The 19,601-nt window shown below is 41.3% G+C and overlaps 2 protein-coding genes across 5 annotated transcripts in view; both read left to right on the top strand.

The window, feature by feature from the left end:
* Nucleotides 1-2: 2 nt before the first annotated feature.
* CZH5orf63 (chromosome Z C5orf63 homolog) lies at nucleotides 3-9,971 on the top strand. The gene is made up of 5 exons (XM_063181244.1): nucleotides 3-70; nucleotides 2,387-2,511; nucleotides 5,179-5,299; nucleotides 8,378-8,434; nucleotides 9,171-9,971. The coding sequence occupies exons 3-5, from the start codon at nucleotides 5,180-5,182 to the stop codon at nucleotides 9,348-9,350; spliced, it is 357 nt and encodes a 118-aa protein (XP_063037314.1). The 5' UTR covers nucleotides 3-70; nucleotides 2,387-2,511; nucleotide 5,179; the 3' UTR covers nucleotides 9,351-9,971.
* A 3,749-nt stretch (nucleotides 9,972-13,720) lies between these two features.
* MARCHF3 (membrane associated ring-CH-type finger 3) overlaps nucleotides 13,721-19,601 on the top strand; it is a 64,827-nt gene continuing 58,946 nt past the window's right edge. For all 4 annotated transcript variants that reach the window (XM_063181240.1, XM_063181242.1, XM_063181243.1 and 1 more), the window contains exons 1-2: nucleotides 13,721-13,851; nucleotides 15,122-15,256. The gene's annotated coding sequence lies outside the window, so the exon portion shown is untranslated. The remainder of the gene's footprint in view (nucleotides 13,852-15,121; nucleotides 15,257-19,601) is intronic.

The raw sequence follows: 19,601 nt of genomic DNA, 5'->3' as shown, positions 1-19,601 counted from the left end.
TCCTTCCCGTGGCGCGGGCACGTCACAGCCGGCGCTGCCGCCCCGCCCGCGGCCCGGCCGAGCTCCGCAGGTGCGTGCGGGACCGCCTGGGCTCCTCCGGGCTCCTCGGCGCGCTGCTCCGCCGGGAGGCGGCCCTGCGGCATGCAGCGGCCCCCGGCATGCGGCTCTGCCCCCCCGGGATGCGGCTCCCTCGGCATGCAGCGGCCCCCGGGATGCGGCTCTGCCCCCCCGGGATGCGGTACCCTGGGCTCCGTGTGGCCGCGGAGGGTCCGGGTACAGGTTTGCGGATATTGCCATCACCTGGCGGGCCGGCTGCTTGCTGGGGAGAGGGAGGAGGCCTCTGGATGCACTGTACCCTGCTGGGCGGGGGGTTTCGCTCGCAAATGGAAATGTTTAAAACTCTTGTTGTGTTGTACGGCTATAATGTATATAATGCCTGCATAAACATACGTACACACACACACACGCATATATATGTATGTGCATGTGTATATGTATATGTATGTGTGTATAGATACATATATGTATGTATGTACATGTATATATGTATATATGTGCGTATATACATATATGTATGTATGTAAATGTATATATGTTTATATATACGTATATATGTATATATGTGTATATATGTGTGTATATACATACACGTATGTATGTAAATATATATGTGTATATATATATATACACATATATATGTATATATACGTATATATGTATGTATGTATATGTATATATGAATATATATGTGTGTATGTATGCATATATGTATGTATGTAAATGTGTATTTATATATGTGTACATATACATATATGTATCTATGTATATGTATATATATGTATATATATGTATATATATACACATACATACATGTGTATATATATACATCTGCATATATATGTAGGCATTATATACATTGTAGATATGTAACATAATAAATAGTTTTAAACATTTATATTTGGAAACTTTTGAGTGAAACCACCCAAGCCCTGCCAGCTTGTATATATATATATATATATATGTGTGTGTGTGTGTGTGTGTATATATATACACATATAAAAATTATAATTGATTTTATAATTTTTATACTTATTTATATCTATAATATATTTTCAGATTTATCTTTCACATGTACACACAGAAAAATATGTATCATATTTTGTGTATGGTTACATGCATAGGCACACAAATGTGTATCTTGCATGTAAACATTATTTGTAATATATTTCATATTATCATCTATTTATATGCATATCTGTAGGTATATGTGTATATGTATGTATGCATATATGTGTATATATAATGTATAATGTATACATAATCCATATATGTATAGCATAGGAATTATATGTCTATGCAATTTATGTTAATATATGTGTGTATTTGTATATACACATATATTAACATAGATTTGTATACATATATATATGTCCATATACATATATATACTCATGCAAATATTTTTATGAATATATATATGTATAGGTATGTATATATATACATGTATATATGCGTATACTTAAAATGTACAAGCTGTACATGTAAATAAAATATATACATATCAATATATTGATATGTATCAATATAATATACAATATCATTATATACGTAATATACTGTATCATTATATACATAATATATATTTAAATACAGTAGCATTAATATAATTATTCATACAATACACCTAACCAATATTGTGTATTAATGACATATTAATATTACCTTAATATGACCTACATAAATATTAATATGTATTATATCAGCAATATCCTATATTTTAATGTTATTGCTGGGTTTGTTAATATGATAACATTATAGGCTCTGTAGCATGTAAGATAATATAATTTCATGAGATTCATGGTTACATATAAAATATTGTATGCTGTGTTCTATAATATATATGATGTATATATTATCCTCTATTATGCTATTTTTAATATTAATTTTTAAGCTCCATTAGTAACTTAAATTATGGTAGTAGTGTGTTGTTTTGTGCACGTTCTGCACACTATTGAGCACAGGCCATTACAGCAACCTGTTGGGTGTAATTTAAATTATCTGGGATTTGGAGTGTGGCCCTGGACCAGATTCTGGGATGCACTTCCATGGCTCATCCCTCTAATTTGGAGGGATTACTGAGCAAAATGTGTTGACAAATGTGACACTTCCATCTTTTCTGGGATGGAATGCAGTGTCTTTGTGGCATTTTCCCCAGGTTACTGTAGGAGAAATGCATGGAAACATGGACTGATTGATGCATAGCATCACCCCACAGACATATTGCCGATGATACCTTTGAATTTTGAGCTGCTGCAAGAACCTGATTCTCCCTGAAGGACGTCTAGAGTTATGAGCACGTGCAAACAGTTTTCCTTGTGTTTTGCAGGCCTCCTCTGAGTTTCTGGTGGGGTAAAAGCTGCTTGGGGATCTCCACAGCTGCAGGGTTTGCTGTCCCCACTCACGTGGGCTCCCTGGTCTCTGTCACCTGTTTTCCTATTCAGCATTTCCTTGGTAGGTAATCAAAGGCAGACTGCCAGAAAATTTAGTTTCCTTGATAGCCAGAGCTGATTTTGAATGAGGGACAAGAGGAGACAGGTGTTTTGAATGCCATCAACATGCATTCTGATAGTTGCACCTACTTTCTCCCCCCATTCTCTTTCAGCTGTTACTTGAAAGATAAATACTTCAAGGGAAAAAATATCCATGCTTGTCTTTCCTTGATTGATGCTGAGATTAAGTTTATACAGATACTTACCTCATCTAAATAATGAATGGTTTTAGTGTCACAACTTAATTTTCCTGCAGATGAGGATTTATTGGGTGTTGTAAATTCAGTTAATGGGAATTGAGTCCAATTTGGCTTTGCAAAATAGAGCATGGGCCAAGCCCAGACTCAAAAGAATAATTTGTTAAATCTGTAGCATTGTGGTTTAGGGGAAGGTAAATTCTCAAGTTTGCAAGCATCCTTCTTTGCATTTATGTGTTCATTTTTTTCCCTCAAGCAAATCTTTATAATTGGGGGTAGTCTAGAGAGAGATCCAGAATAATGATATGGGAAGTTTTGTGCATTTTAGTGTCTTTGGTATCATTTTTCTTAGGTGAATAAGTAGAAAGACAGGACTCTGTTTCCTCTAGGTTATTTGTAAAAATATCCAGCCAGAGTCATATTAGCCATGGAAACAGCAGATTCTTCTGGTCAGTGAAAATTTGCTGCTGGATTCTGGTGGTGGAATTTCTTGTAATTACATAAAATTGAAGAAAAAGTTAAGGCACTGCTGGCTGATTTTTTTTTTTTTTTTTTTTTTTGGTGGAATCTCATAGCTTAGGTACTGAAACTGTTTTGTTCATTCCTCTTTAGCTGATGTTTTGGTAGTTGTTGTCCTCAGGACAGCAGAGCATGGAGGGATCAAAAAGCAGCTATATAGGACTAAACTGGAGCTGTTTTAAGCACATATATGTGGAAAGGAAAATGTGATCTATGGAAATCTTTGCTTTTTTCATTCTACTATCCAAAAAAATCAATTTGAGAGCATCTTCCTCATTTGGAAGGCTTGCTAGGCTGGCAACAAAAGTGTTGTTAAAAAACTTGTCAGCAAGCAGACCCTTTTTTTTGCCCCCGTTTTTTATCTTGCATGTGAGCAGGCCAACATGCTGTAAACACCTCATGCCAAAACTGCATCTGTTCTGGTCTTGCATGTGCTGTGAGTTTAAAAATTTTCCGCGTCTGACTGAGGCTCTTCCTGCCATCCAGATCTGCATTTTTCCAAAATGTGCCAAGCTTGCCTGTACATTTAACGTGCAGAATCCCAGGCAGTTGTATTTCCACCTTGATAAGTGAAACAAATGCAGTAGCTGCCAAGGACTGTGACCTTTGGCAGTGTGTGCTGTGCCAGTCGCTGCTCAGTGACAGGAATTTTACTGCTCTGCCCCTTGCAGCTGACTCTTACTAATAGCTGCTGTCTTTTGGCTGTGCAGGAAGATTGGTGGAGCAGTGCCCTGTCACCCATTTGATTTTTTTCCTTGTGGTTGTGGCTTAGAAATACAGTATTTAAAGTTCAGAGTTCACTGCAGTGTTTTTCCTTAGCGGTTATTCTGGATAAACTGTCCTCTTAGAAAAAAGCTTTGTGGTATCAGTTCTGAGAGATCCAGTTAAGAAGAAGAGCACTGGGTTCTTTTTAACTAAACATCCTAAACTGTGCCTAGCAGTTGCAATGAGATCCTCCTCACTCTTTAGCTGCTGGAAATTGTGACATCAGGTTGTGTGTTTAGCTTTAGATAATAGAGCTACAGGTAAGTCAGGCCTGAAACTGAGCAGAAGCAGTTTGGCTTTGGGTAAAAGGGATTCAGTTTAGTTTTCCCAGTGTAAATTCTGATATCAGGTGTCATGTCTGCAGATAATGACCATGCAGACTCCCTTTGGCTTCCTTCTTTGTCCCTCAGTCTTGTAGAGGTCACGTTAAGACAAAAGTTTGGAGGAAGCAGTGTTGCTGTTAATGACATTATGAGCAGGAGATTCAAGACTCCAGAGTGGCACCCTTCAATAACACTTATTCAGACTTTCTCAAAGGAATCACAAACCCATCAATTAATTTGCTGTTGCTGGAAGGACTTGTGGCAGTACGAATACTTTTAATATTACCAAGTTAAATCAACTTGAGCTTTTTACTCACTGCAGAACACATTGTATTAATATTCTGATTAGGCACAGATTAGGGGTTTTTTTGATGGAATAATTTGGGTAAGTAGACTATGTCAAACACTGCAGCAAGATTACAGAGGTTCAAAGCACAGCACTTTGCATTTTTAAATATGTAATTCCAGCTGGCATCTGTGGAGCTGGAACAGCATAGTGCATTTATGTCAGCATTTGTGTTAGGGAATTTAAAAGAGGCATTTTGACAAGATAACGTAGGTGTTTTGTTGTTCTTTTCTTCTTTTTTTTTTTAATGGAACTGCTGCTTTTCAAGCTGCACAATGTTTCTGGCCTGCCACACAGTAAACCCACCTCCCTGATGAATGTGTTGATAGTGTGAGCATAAAAGCCCTGGGATGAATGTTTTGGCTGTGTGTGATTTAGAGCCGCCACAGAAGCGTCGCGTTTATCCTGGCATTAAATTTCATGAGCTATAACTTGGAACAACTCAGAGTTTTTTTGTTTTTTTTTTCTGCCTGAAACAGGATGATGGTGCTCTGTTTCCTGAGCAGAGCCCTGCCACGAGCCAGGCATTCACCCAGCCCACTGGGGAGGCAACTCTGCTCAGACAGCATGAATAAACCAATCTTGACTTTATTCACCAAGGTAAGAGCTGTTCACACAATGGAGCTGGGCAAGACTGTGTGTTTGTCAGCTCTGAAACACAGGAATTACAGGTTAAATGGCTTGTCCTTGCCTTTTTTTCCCCCCCATTCAAAGTAGTGTTGGTTGTTTTACTTAGTGGGTTTCTGCACACCAGGCTTTGCCGCACAGTCCTGCTCTCATTGTAAGAATTAGCAATCAACAATTAGCAATCAACAAATATTTCAGGACAGTTTTGCCTCTGTGACTCTGTGGTTCATTTACTAGTTGAAGATTTGGCCTGGCTGCCAGAGTTTCACCCTGAAAATGGAGAGCAGAGATGAAATGTTACACACAATCTGCCAACCACAAGCATCAGCAGTCAAAGCAGGCTCTTCAAAGTGCTCATGTTTGATTTCAGCACCACCTGTGAGACTGTAAAATGTATTCAATTAGTGTTGGGAGCACGTGAGGGAAAAGTAGATTTTCTTTTACCCTCTTTTTTGCTTTATTGGCAGTGGAAAAATAGGTGTAGAATTGAGGAAGTGAAGGGAGCCGACCCACCCTTATTGATCAGCATCGAACTCCGATTTATTGATCCAGTATGCACACTTTTATATCGTGTTAATTAAGTTCATACATATTGCAAAATCCGAGCTCATTATTGGCTACAGATTACACACCAACCCCTCCTTTTGTTTTCAATACCTGTGGTTTCTTATTGAGACCAAAACTTGTTTTTCTCATCCTGTTATTGACTGTTCTCAAGGCCTCCATGTTTGTCACTCTGCTTTCCAATCACTATCCAAGGACAAGGTATTTACTTGTTATTAAAAAACAAGCCTGAGAACTTTGCTGTTTACAGGAACGGCCTGAGAACTTGCTGCTTACAGCTGCCTTTTACTTTTTAATCAGCTGTATATTTTCATGGCCTTTTTTTCCTTTAAGCCATGTCTGAGCAAAATTCTCCAACATAGAATTCCTAGGCATATTTAGAAAACAGATGAGATGAGCAGGAAGGGTCATTTGTGGTGTGTCACATTCCATGAATTGTTTTCAATTATTACCTGCATAGTTCTGCACTTTTATAAAGGATGGCACAGGGTGGGTTATGCTGAATTTATGTGGTTGTTGCAGCTTTAAAGAGGAGAATAACTACAAATGCAAAGCACTGAGAGTGCTGACATCAGTGTGGTGGTTTTAGATATGATTAAAATAATTTCCTCCTCCTGCACAGTGTTTTTTCATTCCATCCATAACCATACAGGAGTGTGGAAACTGTGTGACAAATGAATAGGTTAAAAATAATAGGTCAGCATCCATTTAATAATCAGAACTATACTTTAAAGTTGCAGCTTTCTCTCCTCATGCCCAGTTCAGCTTCAACTAACTCATAATTCAAATGGGGTAAGGTAGGGAATAATGCTCTTACCTTTCGGTTAAAAATTGGAAAAAAATTCTCTTTGTGTCATAAAATTCCTAATTAGTAAGGCACTGTATGAAATCAAATTTTCTAGTAGCAGATTTCCAGCACTTCTCTAAAATGGCCTTTTGTTGGAGGTGTTTTTTGACTCTAAATGTTTACTGCTAACTTTAAATGTTCACTGGCAATTGCAAAGAAAAGTGCAGTCTATTAAAAAAATCTAATCTACATTGTTAGTTTATTTTTAATAAGGTGAAAAGAGGAGAAAGCAGAAGGGAGTTACGACTTCTGGATCAAACTGATGGAAACTTACCAAATGGGTTTCCCCTTGCAGTCCCCTTTTCTGACCACCCCAGCAACATTTCCTTGTACAAATCTACTTCTAGAAAAGATTTCATTCTTTGTTAAAATAATTCACTTCTGATTTTAAGGCAGTACCACGTAGTGCTTAAGCTTGCCATGACAGTAAAAACTATATTTTTTCCTGAAAGTTAGCCATCTTTACCAAATGCATTTATGTGCCTGGTATGTTGGGAAGCTCTCCACAGGCCTAGAGGAGCCAAGTGTGTCCTGGTTTAACTGGGTGGAGTTTTTGGGGGTTTTTTGTGTGTTAGAAAACTGATGTGCAGGGTTCTGGGTCCATCCTTTCAGTCACCAGTATCTGTTAAACCAAAAGCAGCCAAGACTATGAAGAACACAGCACTTCAGTGTCCTGGATAGGTTTTCAGAGCTTGTCCATGTGGGAAAGGCAGTTGAGGTTGGATCTAAATAAAAGCAGGGTGTTTCACCCGAAGTAATTCACATTACTGGAAATTTCACATTGCAGGAAATAAAAAGTAGCTGTTTCAGATTAACTTCACATTTGAACAAGCTCAAGGAAGACTTTTCAGTGGGAGAATGAGAAGAAGATCTTTTCCAGCCGTGGGAGGTGTTTTGGGGCAGAGGAACAGAGCAGTCATGTTCACCTCCATGTACTTTGCCATGTGAATTTTATGGGCCAAATTTTGCTGTTGCAAACATTGGAGCAGCATGCCTTCATATGAATTACGTTTTCAGCTACAGCCTGGGTGGTCAGCAGAACTCAGATGGGGCAGTTTTCAGAAATGTGAGGGGTTTTTTTACCTCATCACAGGTTAAGACACTGAAGGTGTTTGCTAGTTCTCTTTTCTGGAGGTTACTTTCCTTCCAGCTCTGCAGTTTGGAGAGGATCCTGCTTAATTTCTTCCAGGCAAAGCCACCCAGTGTTAAATTCCTTATTTTCCCATTTGAGCTGAGGCAAGTGTCTTGATCTGAGACAGGCTGGAAGTTCCTTGTGTGGCTTTCTCATTCCTCTTTTAGCAGGAGCGGTACCTGCAGCTGTCTTCATTTGGTGATGACAGTGCTTTCAGATCATTCCTCTGGATCTGCTTTTAGAAAACTGTCAAATTTGCTCCATGAGAAATGCAATAGCAAATGTAAAATAATTAAATTCAGTGGCTGGATAGTTTGTTGGGGCTTTTTTTTCTTCATATTGCACTGATAAGTAAAGTTTTGGAAAGCCCTAAGGCAGGGTCCTTGGTGCAAGGAAGGGAACCTGAATTTACAGTAATGAATGTAATGCCTGTGTGTGTTATTTCACAGTACAAACAACTTTTGTGTTTTCGTGCATGCTTTAAGCTACTCTGAATGTTTTCATTTAGAAACCATGCCCTCTGTGTGATGAAGCAAAAGAAGTTCTTGAGCCATACAAGAGAAGGGTAATGTATGGAAATTCTGTATATATTTTCTATATGGAAAGAACAGTTAATCATGATTCATTATTTGTAAAAAGAAAATTGCTTGGATTTATTTGCATGTGTTATTCTTTCATGGATGACCTCTTCAAGACAATTTCAGCACTGATTTACATAAAACTCATTATCCAAAAGCATTTTGTGATAATGCTACTCAAATAAGTATTGGCAAACTAAACCAATATAAACTATGTTACAGAAGTTCTTGAAAATACTCCTTTTGCAAATACTGTTGCCTTGTCTGAAGGAGGAGTTTGCAACTTTTATGAGCCAGGATGTGTTTTGGGAAGGACGTAACTAAGTGGGGCTTTGAATATTTGAACTATGTGGCTGCAATTTTTGCCGTTTCTCAGCCAGGTTTTTGATGTCTCTGTTGAAGGATGAAACTTTTAATGGCAGCATTGAGAGCTGTTGCACTCTGCTGCCTGTTTTGTTCCCAGCTGTGTGTTTGTTGCTGATGTTGCTGCCCACAGGAGAGTGGAACAATAATACTCTGGGCTAGGGAGGGAGTCCCTTGTGGAGAGGCAGCCAAGGCTACATATATTTTGTACTCAAAAACAAACAGGCTACAGCACAAAGAATGAACCCACAAGCTTCAGGAAAGCAGCCTTGCATTTCTGAGGAAAGCACTGATCAGAAGACAAGCAGGTTTTGTTTTACAGTGTCCAGTAGGAACTGCCATGTCTCTTCTCTGCCACAGTTCATTCTGCAGGAGGTGGATATCACCCTTCCAGAGAACACAGCCTGGTATGATAAATACAAATATGACATACCTGTTTTTCACTTAAATGGGAAGTTCCTCATGAAGCACCGAGTCGACGTTCCGAAGTTTGAGGACCGGCTTAGGAAGCTGGAGCTGCGAAGTGAGGGAAACCAGTGAAGAAAAGGCAGCTGCTCTGGGGCAGATCTGAAAGGTGAAAACAACTTTGTGAACAAAACCCAAAACATATTCATTATCTGGCCTTAAATTTATTAGGACATACGAGTGTGAAAAGCTTGAGTGGCTCGTGTGCTGTTTTGTATTGATCACCCAGCCCAGCTGCACCAGGAGCCACTTTTCCTGTGCTGTTCATTTGCTGCTCTCCTGGGCTGCTTTTTGTTCTCTGACAGAATAAAAGCGGCTTCACAACAGCAGATGAAGTGAACTGTGTTTGTGTGGGGCTGGCATGGCCAGGTTTGGGTGGTGGTACAGGGGTGGTTTCTCTGAGAAGCTGCTGGAAGCTTCCCCTGTGTCCCACTGAGCCAACCAGCTCCAGGGTGGATCCTCTGGCCACATCTGAGACCATCAGTGGTGAGGAGGAGGAAGGAGAGAATGTTTAATAAAATGACCACAAACCCTGTTCTCCATCTCCCTGAACCACTGAGGGGAAGGAGGAAGAGAAAATTGAGAGTGGAGTTAAGCTTTGGAAGAAGGGAAGGGTGGGATAAAGGAGTTTTAAAGATTTAGTTTCTTTGTCTTCATCCTACTGTGATTTGATTGGTAATAAACTAATTTCCCTAAGTCTCTTCTCTCTGTGTTCTCATCTCAATCCAGGAGCCTTTTATTGTATTTTCCCTCCTCTGCCCAGCTTGTGAAGGGACTGATGGGGTGACTTTTGTGGGTGTGTGGCATCCAGCCAGGATCAGTGTTTAAAAGATGATTAGCACGTGTAGATGGAGATTAGATGTGTAGGAGAATTCCTTGAAGAAGGACCCCATCCTAAATGATCATTCAAATTAGAAAATAGGGCATTTACTCTTAAGCTAAAAGGGCACTTGATTAAAGACCACACACTCTCACTGGAATTGTATCTGTAAAATGATCATCACAATTTGATACAGTTATTGCCAACACCTCACACTGAATTGTTTATTTTTCACATTTCAGTTCTGTCTGCCACACAGCTGCAAATCCATTTATCATGTGGCAAGAAAGCCATTTTTTCCAAAGATTGCTGCAGTTAGATTAGTTACATAGGCAATGCAGGCCTGTGAAGGAGTCAGAATGCCCAAGTTAAACATATTTTCAGGAAGTAGAGAATGACAGATTCAGGAAAAGACAACCGTTTTAGGTTAAATAATCTGTAACAGACTACAGAAAGTTGCTGGTATTTTTGATGTACTCAATAGATTCTTTAACACAGAAACTAATCCCTACCTGCTGCATTTTTGTGCTTCTTATGGTGATACTCAGTCTTTTCTTCTCACTAGGAATTTAAGCAGGTTCACTTGACAGATGTGTCTTCACAGAGGGAAGAATCCAGATGCAATGCCTGGCTGGAACAGCAAACTGAAATACAGCAGGATTCAAGAAGGGCTCTAAGTTTTGGAGTATGGTTTAATGAAAAGTCAGCTGATGGGAAAATGGGCTTCATGGCCACATCCTGCATTGTCTTTAGCATTTGACAATTATTTGCAATCTAGTTTTGATGTAATCCCCAAGATTAAAAATTTCTGGGGAGTAGTGAGTAAGAAATTAAAACTTTTCTCCAGCTTAGCAGCTTCAGTCCATTTAGGCTGGGGTCTGAAACTATCCAAGGTTTCCCAGGAGGGAGAACTGTGCCATTTTTATAGCAGAGAACTTGAGGTAAGTTCAGCCAGATCATGGATCTACAGAGTTTTTCATCACCATTAGCAGAACAGGGCTCTAGAGACAAAAACTTCTATAATTTCTGCAGTTCGTGATGCTACAGTCAAAATTCTGACTGTTTCACGAATTACTGTTAAATAAAAGATCTGAATTATCTCTGTATCAGCAAGTGCCACTTGCCTCTCTTCCGTGGTTTGAGATGCTTTCAGAGGGCCCAGGTTTTTTCCTTACTGAGGTTTTTGTGATAAGAGAACTGCATGGAGCACTTGCCAACCATAGCTCAAGTGCTCTCCTGAAATGCAACAGCATTATCTCAAAGATAGGGACAACAGAATTCATGTGGACTCACCCCACTTCCCAAAATACATAACTGACAGGGACTGGCAGGGCTCTCAGAGAGCTCTTTGCCTTTGTTTTATTTTAGTAAGGTCTGTTTTGGGAAGGAAAAAATAAAAAAAAAGAGGAAGCTGAAACCAAACTTCTTAATCATTTTAGAGTTGGTGAATCCCTTGTTCCTTTTTGTGTCGGACTGTGGAGAGTTTCCTCTGTAGCCACTGCCAGATACTTTTCCCCCCATTTATTTTGTGAAGTGAATGATAACAGGATTTCCATAATAGCTTTTGTCCATTGCGTAGCTTTTATGAGTGAGATTGAGCTTTTCCATTAGGGCTGTGCTGCCAAAATCCTTCCGGTGGCTTTACTGTTCTGCACTTTTAGGAGAGTGGAAACCCTCTTTTCATCAGCTTGGACACAGGGATAGGAGGTGGGAATGTGTCAACATGGAGTGTGGCTGGCACAGGCTCACCTTCATTTTCCAAAAGCAGGAAAGGATGCATCCTATATGACCGCAACTGTGAGAACAGAAGAGTTTCCTCCAGTAAGGGAACTCCATCTGAATAATAGCCTGAGCTGCTTAGGCAAAAAAATCATGGTAAGAACAACAAAATTTATTCTCTGTCCTCTGTCCTCACCTCTTGTAGCATTTGAGATCAAATTCTGGTTCTTGGTCTGAATCTTCCAGAGATAAATGACATATGAACAGGCCATCCAAAGGGTAGAAGGAGTTCCTGCAGGAGAAAAACACTCTTTGCTTGTCCAGGGAATGAGCTGCAGGGACTGAGGGCACTCCAGACCTTCCTCATTTTCCCTCAGTGCTGCCTTCTGGGGCACATATGGTTGATTACAAGGATAAAAATTAAATTCCTGCCAGTCATGCACAGATCTCACTGAAATGAGACACTCCCTGTATCCACTCCCTTCTCCTGGAGGGAAGGCAGAAGATGTGGAATGTGTGATATGGATTGCTGGAATGCACCTAGACACAAGGCCAGGGTGTGCAAAATTCAGGGTCTTGCTACAGCCCAGGTAGTTTTAGTGTGCCACATAAAGAAATGAGACTTAAACCACATAATCCTGAGTCAGTCCAATCCTTTCCCTTCTTTTCTCCCCTTCCTGAGTCCTTCCCAGGAATATTTAACCCTGGAACCATACAACGTGATAGAGATGGGGTTTTTTCTTGAGGGTTTTGGTGCTGCATTTTTTTGGTTGGTCGGTTTTGGTTTTTTGGGGTTTTTTGTTTGTTTGTTTGTGGGGTTTGGGGGGGTTGTTTGTTTGGGGTTTTTTTGTTTTGTTTTGTTTTTTTTTCCTTGGTTTTTTAATGTTTGGTTTTGTTGTTTTGGTTTTTGGTTTTTGTTTAGTTTTGAATTGGGTTGGTGCTTCTTTCTTCAGTGTGACATTCCCTGAACATTCCCTGGAGATCTGCCCCCAGAAAAGTGGCATCTTCCTCTCCAGCCAGTGAACCAAACCACTAAACCACACTCGGGCCTGATTTGTACACCAGCCCCAACTTGAGCTGCTTCTCCAGGAGGTGAGGCATCCACTGCTCCAGGATCCCCGAGGTGCCCGGAGCTGAGGCTGCACATCTGTTCGCAAGGCTGGCATCCAGGAGACCTCACTGATGTCCCCACTGCCTTAAAACCTAAATTTCTGCTAAATTTACCTTTCCTGCTAAGATGGGCTGAGTAACTTGAGCATGCCAGGCTCTCATTTTTTATTGTAATACACACAGGTATCACCTGTGTGCTGTTTCCATCTCCACCTGCAGGTGCAGCTGTGTTGCTGGGGGTGAACATGCAGGTGCAAATATTGGTGGGCATGTTTTTGGAAAGCCAGCCGAGGGCAGCTCCTTCCTGCCCCTGTGGTTTGCCTTCTGGTAAAATTTTAGTGCATCTTGCTGCTTTAACAGCTGCATTCAAGAAACGCAGCAATTTCATGAACCAGCGTCTCAGCCCTGCAACAGTCCTTTTATTTCTGAACAAAGCAAGTGTGACAGAGGAGAACCGTGGTTGGGCAAGGAGAAACATTAGCCTGGGGGGCTTTTCTTCGGAACTTGGGGCTGCATCATTTTTGGACGCATCTTCAACGGAGTCTCAGCAGCTCTGGAGCTTCCAGCGCTGAGGCAGCTTCGGGAAAGCTTCTCCCGCTCTCGGAGCCCGGACACAGGGCGCTTGTGAGGCTTCTGACGAGGAAAAAAGACGAGAGAACAAGACGCCAAGATGGAATTCCTTGGTTCCCAGCGCTGTTCGCGGCTGGCACGGCGCTGTCGCTACCCGGGCGCTCCTTTGTGTCGCTGCTGCTCCGCGGGCACCGCCGGGGAGGAGGAGGAGGAGGAAGAGGAGGAGGAGGAGGAGGAGGAGGAGGGGTTGATGGAGAGAGGTCCTGCGGCCGCAGCTGCTGCTCCTGGCTCTGTGCCGTGGGTTTGTCCGCTCCATCCCCGTGTTTGGAAGGGCAGCGGAGGGTCCGGGAGCGGGAGGTGAGTGCGGCACCGGGATGGGAATCCGCGCTCCCCGCGTTGTCGGTGGGGCGGGAAATCGCTGCTTCTTTCTTCTCGTTCTCCTCCTTCTCCTTCCTAATGTTACGGTCATCGTCGCCAGGGCTCTCCGGTGCCCAGCTGGGGTTTGGGGTTTGACCCTTTCGTTAAAGACAAGGAAGGAAATCCATGTGGAGAGTGGTAATGCCTAGCGTGGAGCGATCCGGCAGGAGGCTCTTTCAGGCAGAATTACCTTCGGCACTTCGGGGAGGAAAGAAATTCAGTTTCTGTCTGTTCCAGAGGCTGTGACAAACTGTAGCCATTTCTGGGATTCAGGCTGAATTTATTTATTCAGCCATAAATCCTTTTGCCTTTTTATTTTTTTTTTTTTAATTATTTTTTTCCTTTTAAATACCGGGTCTCACAGGGCTCTTTGCAGATATATAAGGGGTTATGAAACTCCCCAGTAATGTACCTGCCCGGGTCAGAGGAGTTTACCTTTCGACGCAATTCAAAGCAAAGTTTAAATTTCAAAGCAATTGTTTAAACTTAAATTTAACCCTGTGTTGCCCCCTCTGGGGCTGCTGGTGGTGCGTGCAGGATGTTTTACCAAGTACTGTCTCAACTTTGGCATCCCCGAGCCATCAAACCGGTGAAAGCAGAGCATGTAAATTAATTAATATGTCTATCAGAGATCACTTGTTTTGGCAAGGATGTTTACAGGCCATCCAAGGTCCATTGGAATAAACAGGAAAACACTCACTGAGGATGACTCATGTCCATGGGCTTTGGACCCCGTGCAGGATGTTGGAAATGTTCTTTGCCAAGTGGAACTCTGTGGGTAACCCTCCCACAGCCCCTTTGGCTTGTAAAAGGGAGTGGGATGAGGTTTTTAACAAAAAAAAAAAAAAAACCGTCGAGAATGGTCTTGAGGAGTAGTGTCAGACAAAAAAACTTGCGGGTTTGTGGCTTGCTTTAAATACATTTGCTAATTGCACGTGTGCTCCCTGGGGTTTTACATGCCATTGATCTTTAATTAATTGCTAATGGCTGAGCCTGCTGCTGTTTGCGCGGCTGATGAGGCAAATTGCAGCCTGTCCTTCTGCAGTAATTATTTACTTGTGGTGGCACCTCGGGGTGCGCAGCCCCGGAAGCTCCAGGTGTGGGGGGCTCGCGTGGGACTCACCTGGGAGCACGCAGGGCAGCTGGATGATGGATTTCCCCCTCAGAAAGGACTTTGCTGACACCTTTCGTGATCTCTTGCTTATCACAGGCCGCACGGGATTTCACAGATAAGTTGTGCATCGAGCCCACGGCTTCTGTGAGGTCTCCTCTTGCCCCTATGGACGGGCTCCATCCATGGCAGGGCTCCAGGCACGTCTGAGCCACAGGCTTCAGCTCTGAAAGGGTGAGTGATTTCTTCCATTTGACATGGCTGTGACTGGGCTGAGAGCTGCTCTGATCTGTCAAAATGCGTGGTTTTGCAAATAATGCCCGTTAAAGCACGCCAGGGTGGCTGTGGTTGCGGTGGCACTGGTGTTGGCAGAGCCACTTTGAATTTGTGCGTGTTCTCCTCCTCAGCAGATGCAAAGGGATGTGTGCAGTTCCTGTAGCAGCAGAAACTTCACCTACATTTGGAAACACACCTACCTAGCTTGTTCTTTGCAGTCCTGCAGGGCCTCTCGACACCAGTTTTAGGGGGGCTGCTTCTGAATGATGTTCTGAACAGATTCATCCTCAGAACACCATTGACCAGATAACAATATTATCCTGAAGATGACTCCAGCCAGTTGGAGCAGGCCCAGAAGAGCCGTTGTGGGCATCCTTCCCTTAAGATAAAACAGATTATAAACCAATGAAAAGTATCTGTGAGCACCACAAACGTGACCACAGCAGATTTCTGCTGCCAGAAGGGTGTCCTGCTTTCCTTACAGGACCTGGCAGGAAGAAATGCTGCTGCTGCTTAAAAACCACAGCCTGCAAGGGAGGGGAGTTATTTGTGACACAGGGCAGGAAGGCTTGGTACAAAACCAAACTGCTGGGAGCCACCACAGGGATAATGTGAACACCCATCCAGGGGTTCCTGCACTGCTCCTGTGCCACCCTCGCTGTGCCAGCCCCCTTGGTGATGTGCTAAAGGTGATTTTTGGTGTCCTGGCTGTGGTGCACCCCTCCACACAGCAGAGAATCCCACGTTTCTCTTTCCGGTGATCACAGAGCCTGTTTTTAGAGCAACTCAAAGCAACAGGGAGGGAAAGAGAGTATCTGGCATCTCTCTCATTTTGCTCACATTTAAGCTTCGCGCAAGGCAATGTAGACCAGAATTAATTACTAATTCTAATTATACTTTGTGTCTTGGAGATATTGATGATATTTTCAATTTCAAATTTATGCATCTGCAGCTTCTTTTTTTTTTTTTTTTTAATTTTCCACTGCAGCAACAAAGCCAGGAAAGCTCTTAAACACAGATGCCTATTTTAAGCCTGCCAGCAGTCCCTTTGACTTAATTCAGCTGAGTGGCCCAGGGCAATTGTTTGGTATAAAATTCTCTCTTTCCTGATGGCAGTTGAAGTTGTTGTGGTTTTTTTCATGGTTTTGAGGGAAGAAGAGGAGAGAGGGCAGTAGGGAAGAAGTTGCTTATTCCTGAAGATACACATACTTCCTTACACAACTTGGCCAAGCATTTCTAGGTAAACCCTCAAAATGGGGATTCTCGTGTGATAAAAATTCTGGTGTCTTGGTACTTGCTTTCACCCTGAAAAGAAACCTCTGGGTTTTGCGTGACACTCATTCTGGACAGTTTTAAAAGGCCTTTTTCATTCTCACAACACCTATTAATTATCTTATATATTAATTAATATAATTATATTAATTAATATAATTATATTAATTTATATATTATTTATAGTGATATATTAAAATATCTAATATACTAATTATATATTTTATTAATTATAATAAAACTACTGATAGATCTGCCTCAGACATGTCTGTTTCTGACCTGGAGTGAGTCCATGCCTTGGCACTTTACCATCCTTCTACTCTTCCTTGTCTTCACCTTTTTTCTGCATTAAGCTCTTGCACTTTCCCTTTCCGCCCCACAATTTGCCAGTATTTACCTCACAGTTGTTCTTTCCTTGGCAACCTTTCCCCTGCTGGAATGGCAGAACCAGTGGATTTGCCAGCACCTTCGCTCTGCATTTTGTGTTTTCCGTGTTCATTGTGGACGCCCTGAGCAGCTCAGGACAAGGATTTCAATCGGATTTTCCCTTCTGTGTTTGCCCCCATGCTTGGACACCAGCGTGGTGACCACAGTGGTGCTTCTTTGGTTGTGTCTCAGAGAGGTGTGCTAGTGGAAAACTGCGTGTTGGGTTTGTGTGGATTTACATGGGACCGGTTTATGTGGATTCATGTGGGTTTATATGGATTTATATGGGACAATTCAGCACCCAGATCTGGGAGTTACCAGTGGCAAGGAGGGAGCAAGGATCAGCACCAGGGCTACAAAGGGAGTGTGGCAGTGACACTGATGAAATTTGACAAATATGGGCTGGATATCACCTCATACATCACGCCTGGTCTTTGGGCCCTCCCTGAACTGCGAGCTGCACCTTCCCATCCTTACTTTTCTTGGTTCATGGATGTTGTAAGGAATTCCCATCCAACAGCAGTGCATTTGTTGTGCTCTGTTCTGAGAAATGATGATTACTGGCGCACTTCTGTCCTAACAACCAGCTTCCTCTTGCAGCTGTTGCTCAGTTTGATTTTTACGCCACAGATTAGCAATATCAGACTAACTCCTGCTGGTGGAACCCAGTGCTTGACACCCCAGTACCTGGAAACACACAGAAAGGATGAGGGGGCTATTTATAAAACAGGCAAAAAGCTTGTAAGCCTGTATGAAGTGATGGAGAAAACGAGGCACTACTTGAAAGAAGTGATGGCAAAAGAGCCTACAAATTACCTGTCCTTGAATTCAGTATTAAATTGAAGTTATGAACAAATCTGTCCCTGATATTACAGTGTGGTGATACGCATGAATATTATCTGCTAATCTTTGGTCTCATTTGAAATGCTCTTCTGGTTTTTTTTTGTTTTTTTTTTTTTTAATTAGCATTTGGTCCCCAGCATTGAAGCTACCAGTGGAAGGTATCTGTATTAAATTTTAAAGATTACCTCCATCAATTTTTAACAATCTCCACTTCTTAAATGTATTACGTAAAGAGTTTTTAAAATGCAATTTCCTGAGAGTTCCTGAGCCACCTTTAAGCAGGTGTAAAGCTGCTTTCACCCCATTTTGGTGGTTTTGGGCAGCAGTGGCAGGGGAGGTGCAGGGCTGTTACTGATTCACAGAAAATTTCCTTTCTCAGGTCACTTTCAGGTCAAAGGTAGCAAAAAACACCAAAGATTTCGAGTGCTCTTTGATAATGATAAACAATAAGTATAACTTATATATATAAGATATAGATAGATAGATATGTAGATATATAATACTTGTAAGTATTATATATAATATATAATAGGTATTATATATAATAATTATTATATATAATATATATTATATATATAAGATTATAAATAATATAAATAATATTATAAATAATAAGATAAATAATCAGTATAACTCCAGCCAGTCTTCAGACAGGTAATTTTCATTCAAACAGGTATTTAAAAAGAGGAGAGAGATATTTCTAAATTAGAGCACCTGTGGTTTAAAAGCAATGACACTTAACACAGTATTTTAGTCTCAGTGATTATTCAAAATGAGGTTTTATATTTTCCTTTTGCCTTCCAGCATTGCAAGTGACTTTTCCTTGTACTTCTGCCCCTTTTTGGATTAAATTCTGCTGTCTGCTCCTCAGTGAAGAAATTTTCTCTCGTGAAGCCACTGCCAATGTAAATTCAAAGGGCAATTTCTGGAGAGTTTTGAACATTGTGCCCATAATTCTTCTTATCAGAAACACATAAGAACTGCACTTCTGCTATCTCTGTGAGGATAATATTAGCAGAGTTCTCATCATCTTTGCACTGTCCTTACTGGAGTCTTAGCTTTGTGTTAAGAGCTCTTCTGGAGGCATTCCATAAAATTAAATGGAGATTAAAACTAATTGGTTTCTATGTTTCTAAGCCACTGTAAAAACTTGAATAATAAGTTGAGGAAATTGTCTTTTTGAAAGTTTTATTTTTTTTCCTGCTGTTGAAAAATTTTATCACTAAAGAGTTATTTTCCTCTCCCATCCTGTAAAAGTTTTACTAATGGCAAAGAATCATTCATTATATGTCTTAAAAGAAAACTGTAAACAGTAAGAAATAAGAATCAATGTGGTTATTGAGCACAATTTATATCCCCAAAGTTTCAGTAATGCAAAAGCAAATTACAGGAGAACTTCCAGTATCTCATTTATTGTATTCTGCTCATATTAGTCATGGTGAGTTTCTGGCTAGAAAGATGAAAAATGCAGTTTTCATATTTAATACCTGATATTTAATCTTTGAAAATCCCACCAAAAAATGGAATGAGGAGGTGATTTAGTGGTATAAAATGGGACAGGAAATGTCACAGGCTTTAGAAGCCAAACCAGTGCATTTTGTGACCTTTGCTGTTGTCCTCTGGCGCTCATCTGAAATCCACCGTGGATTTCTCTGCTTAGGAAGAACCTTTTCTTCAGTCATTCCCCATTGTCTGCAGAGGGTTATTCCCACAGGGAGGAAAATTGAGAATGGGTTTCTCTGCTGCTGACCAAATCTTTGCA

The sequence above is a fragment of the Melospiza melodia genome, chromosome Z (genome assembly GCF_035770615.1).
Source record: "Melospiza melodia melodia isolate bMelMel2 chromosome Z, bMelMel2.pri, whole genome shotgun sequence".
Lineage (NCBI taxonomy): Eukaryota > Metazoa > Chordata > Aves > Passeriformes > Passerellidae > Melospiza > Melospiza melodia.
The sequence above is the reverse complement of the archived record's forward strand: the minus strand, read 5'-3'. Positions and strand labels throughout refer to the sequence as shown.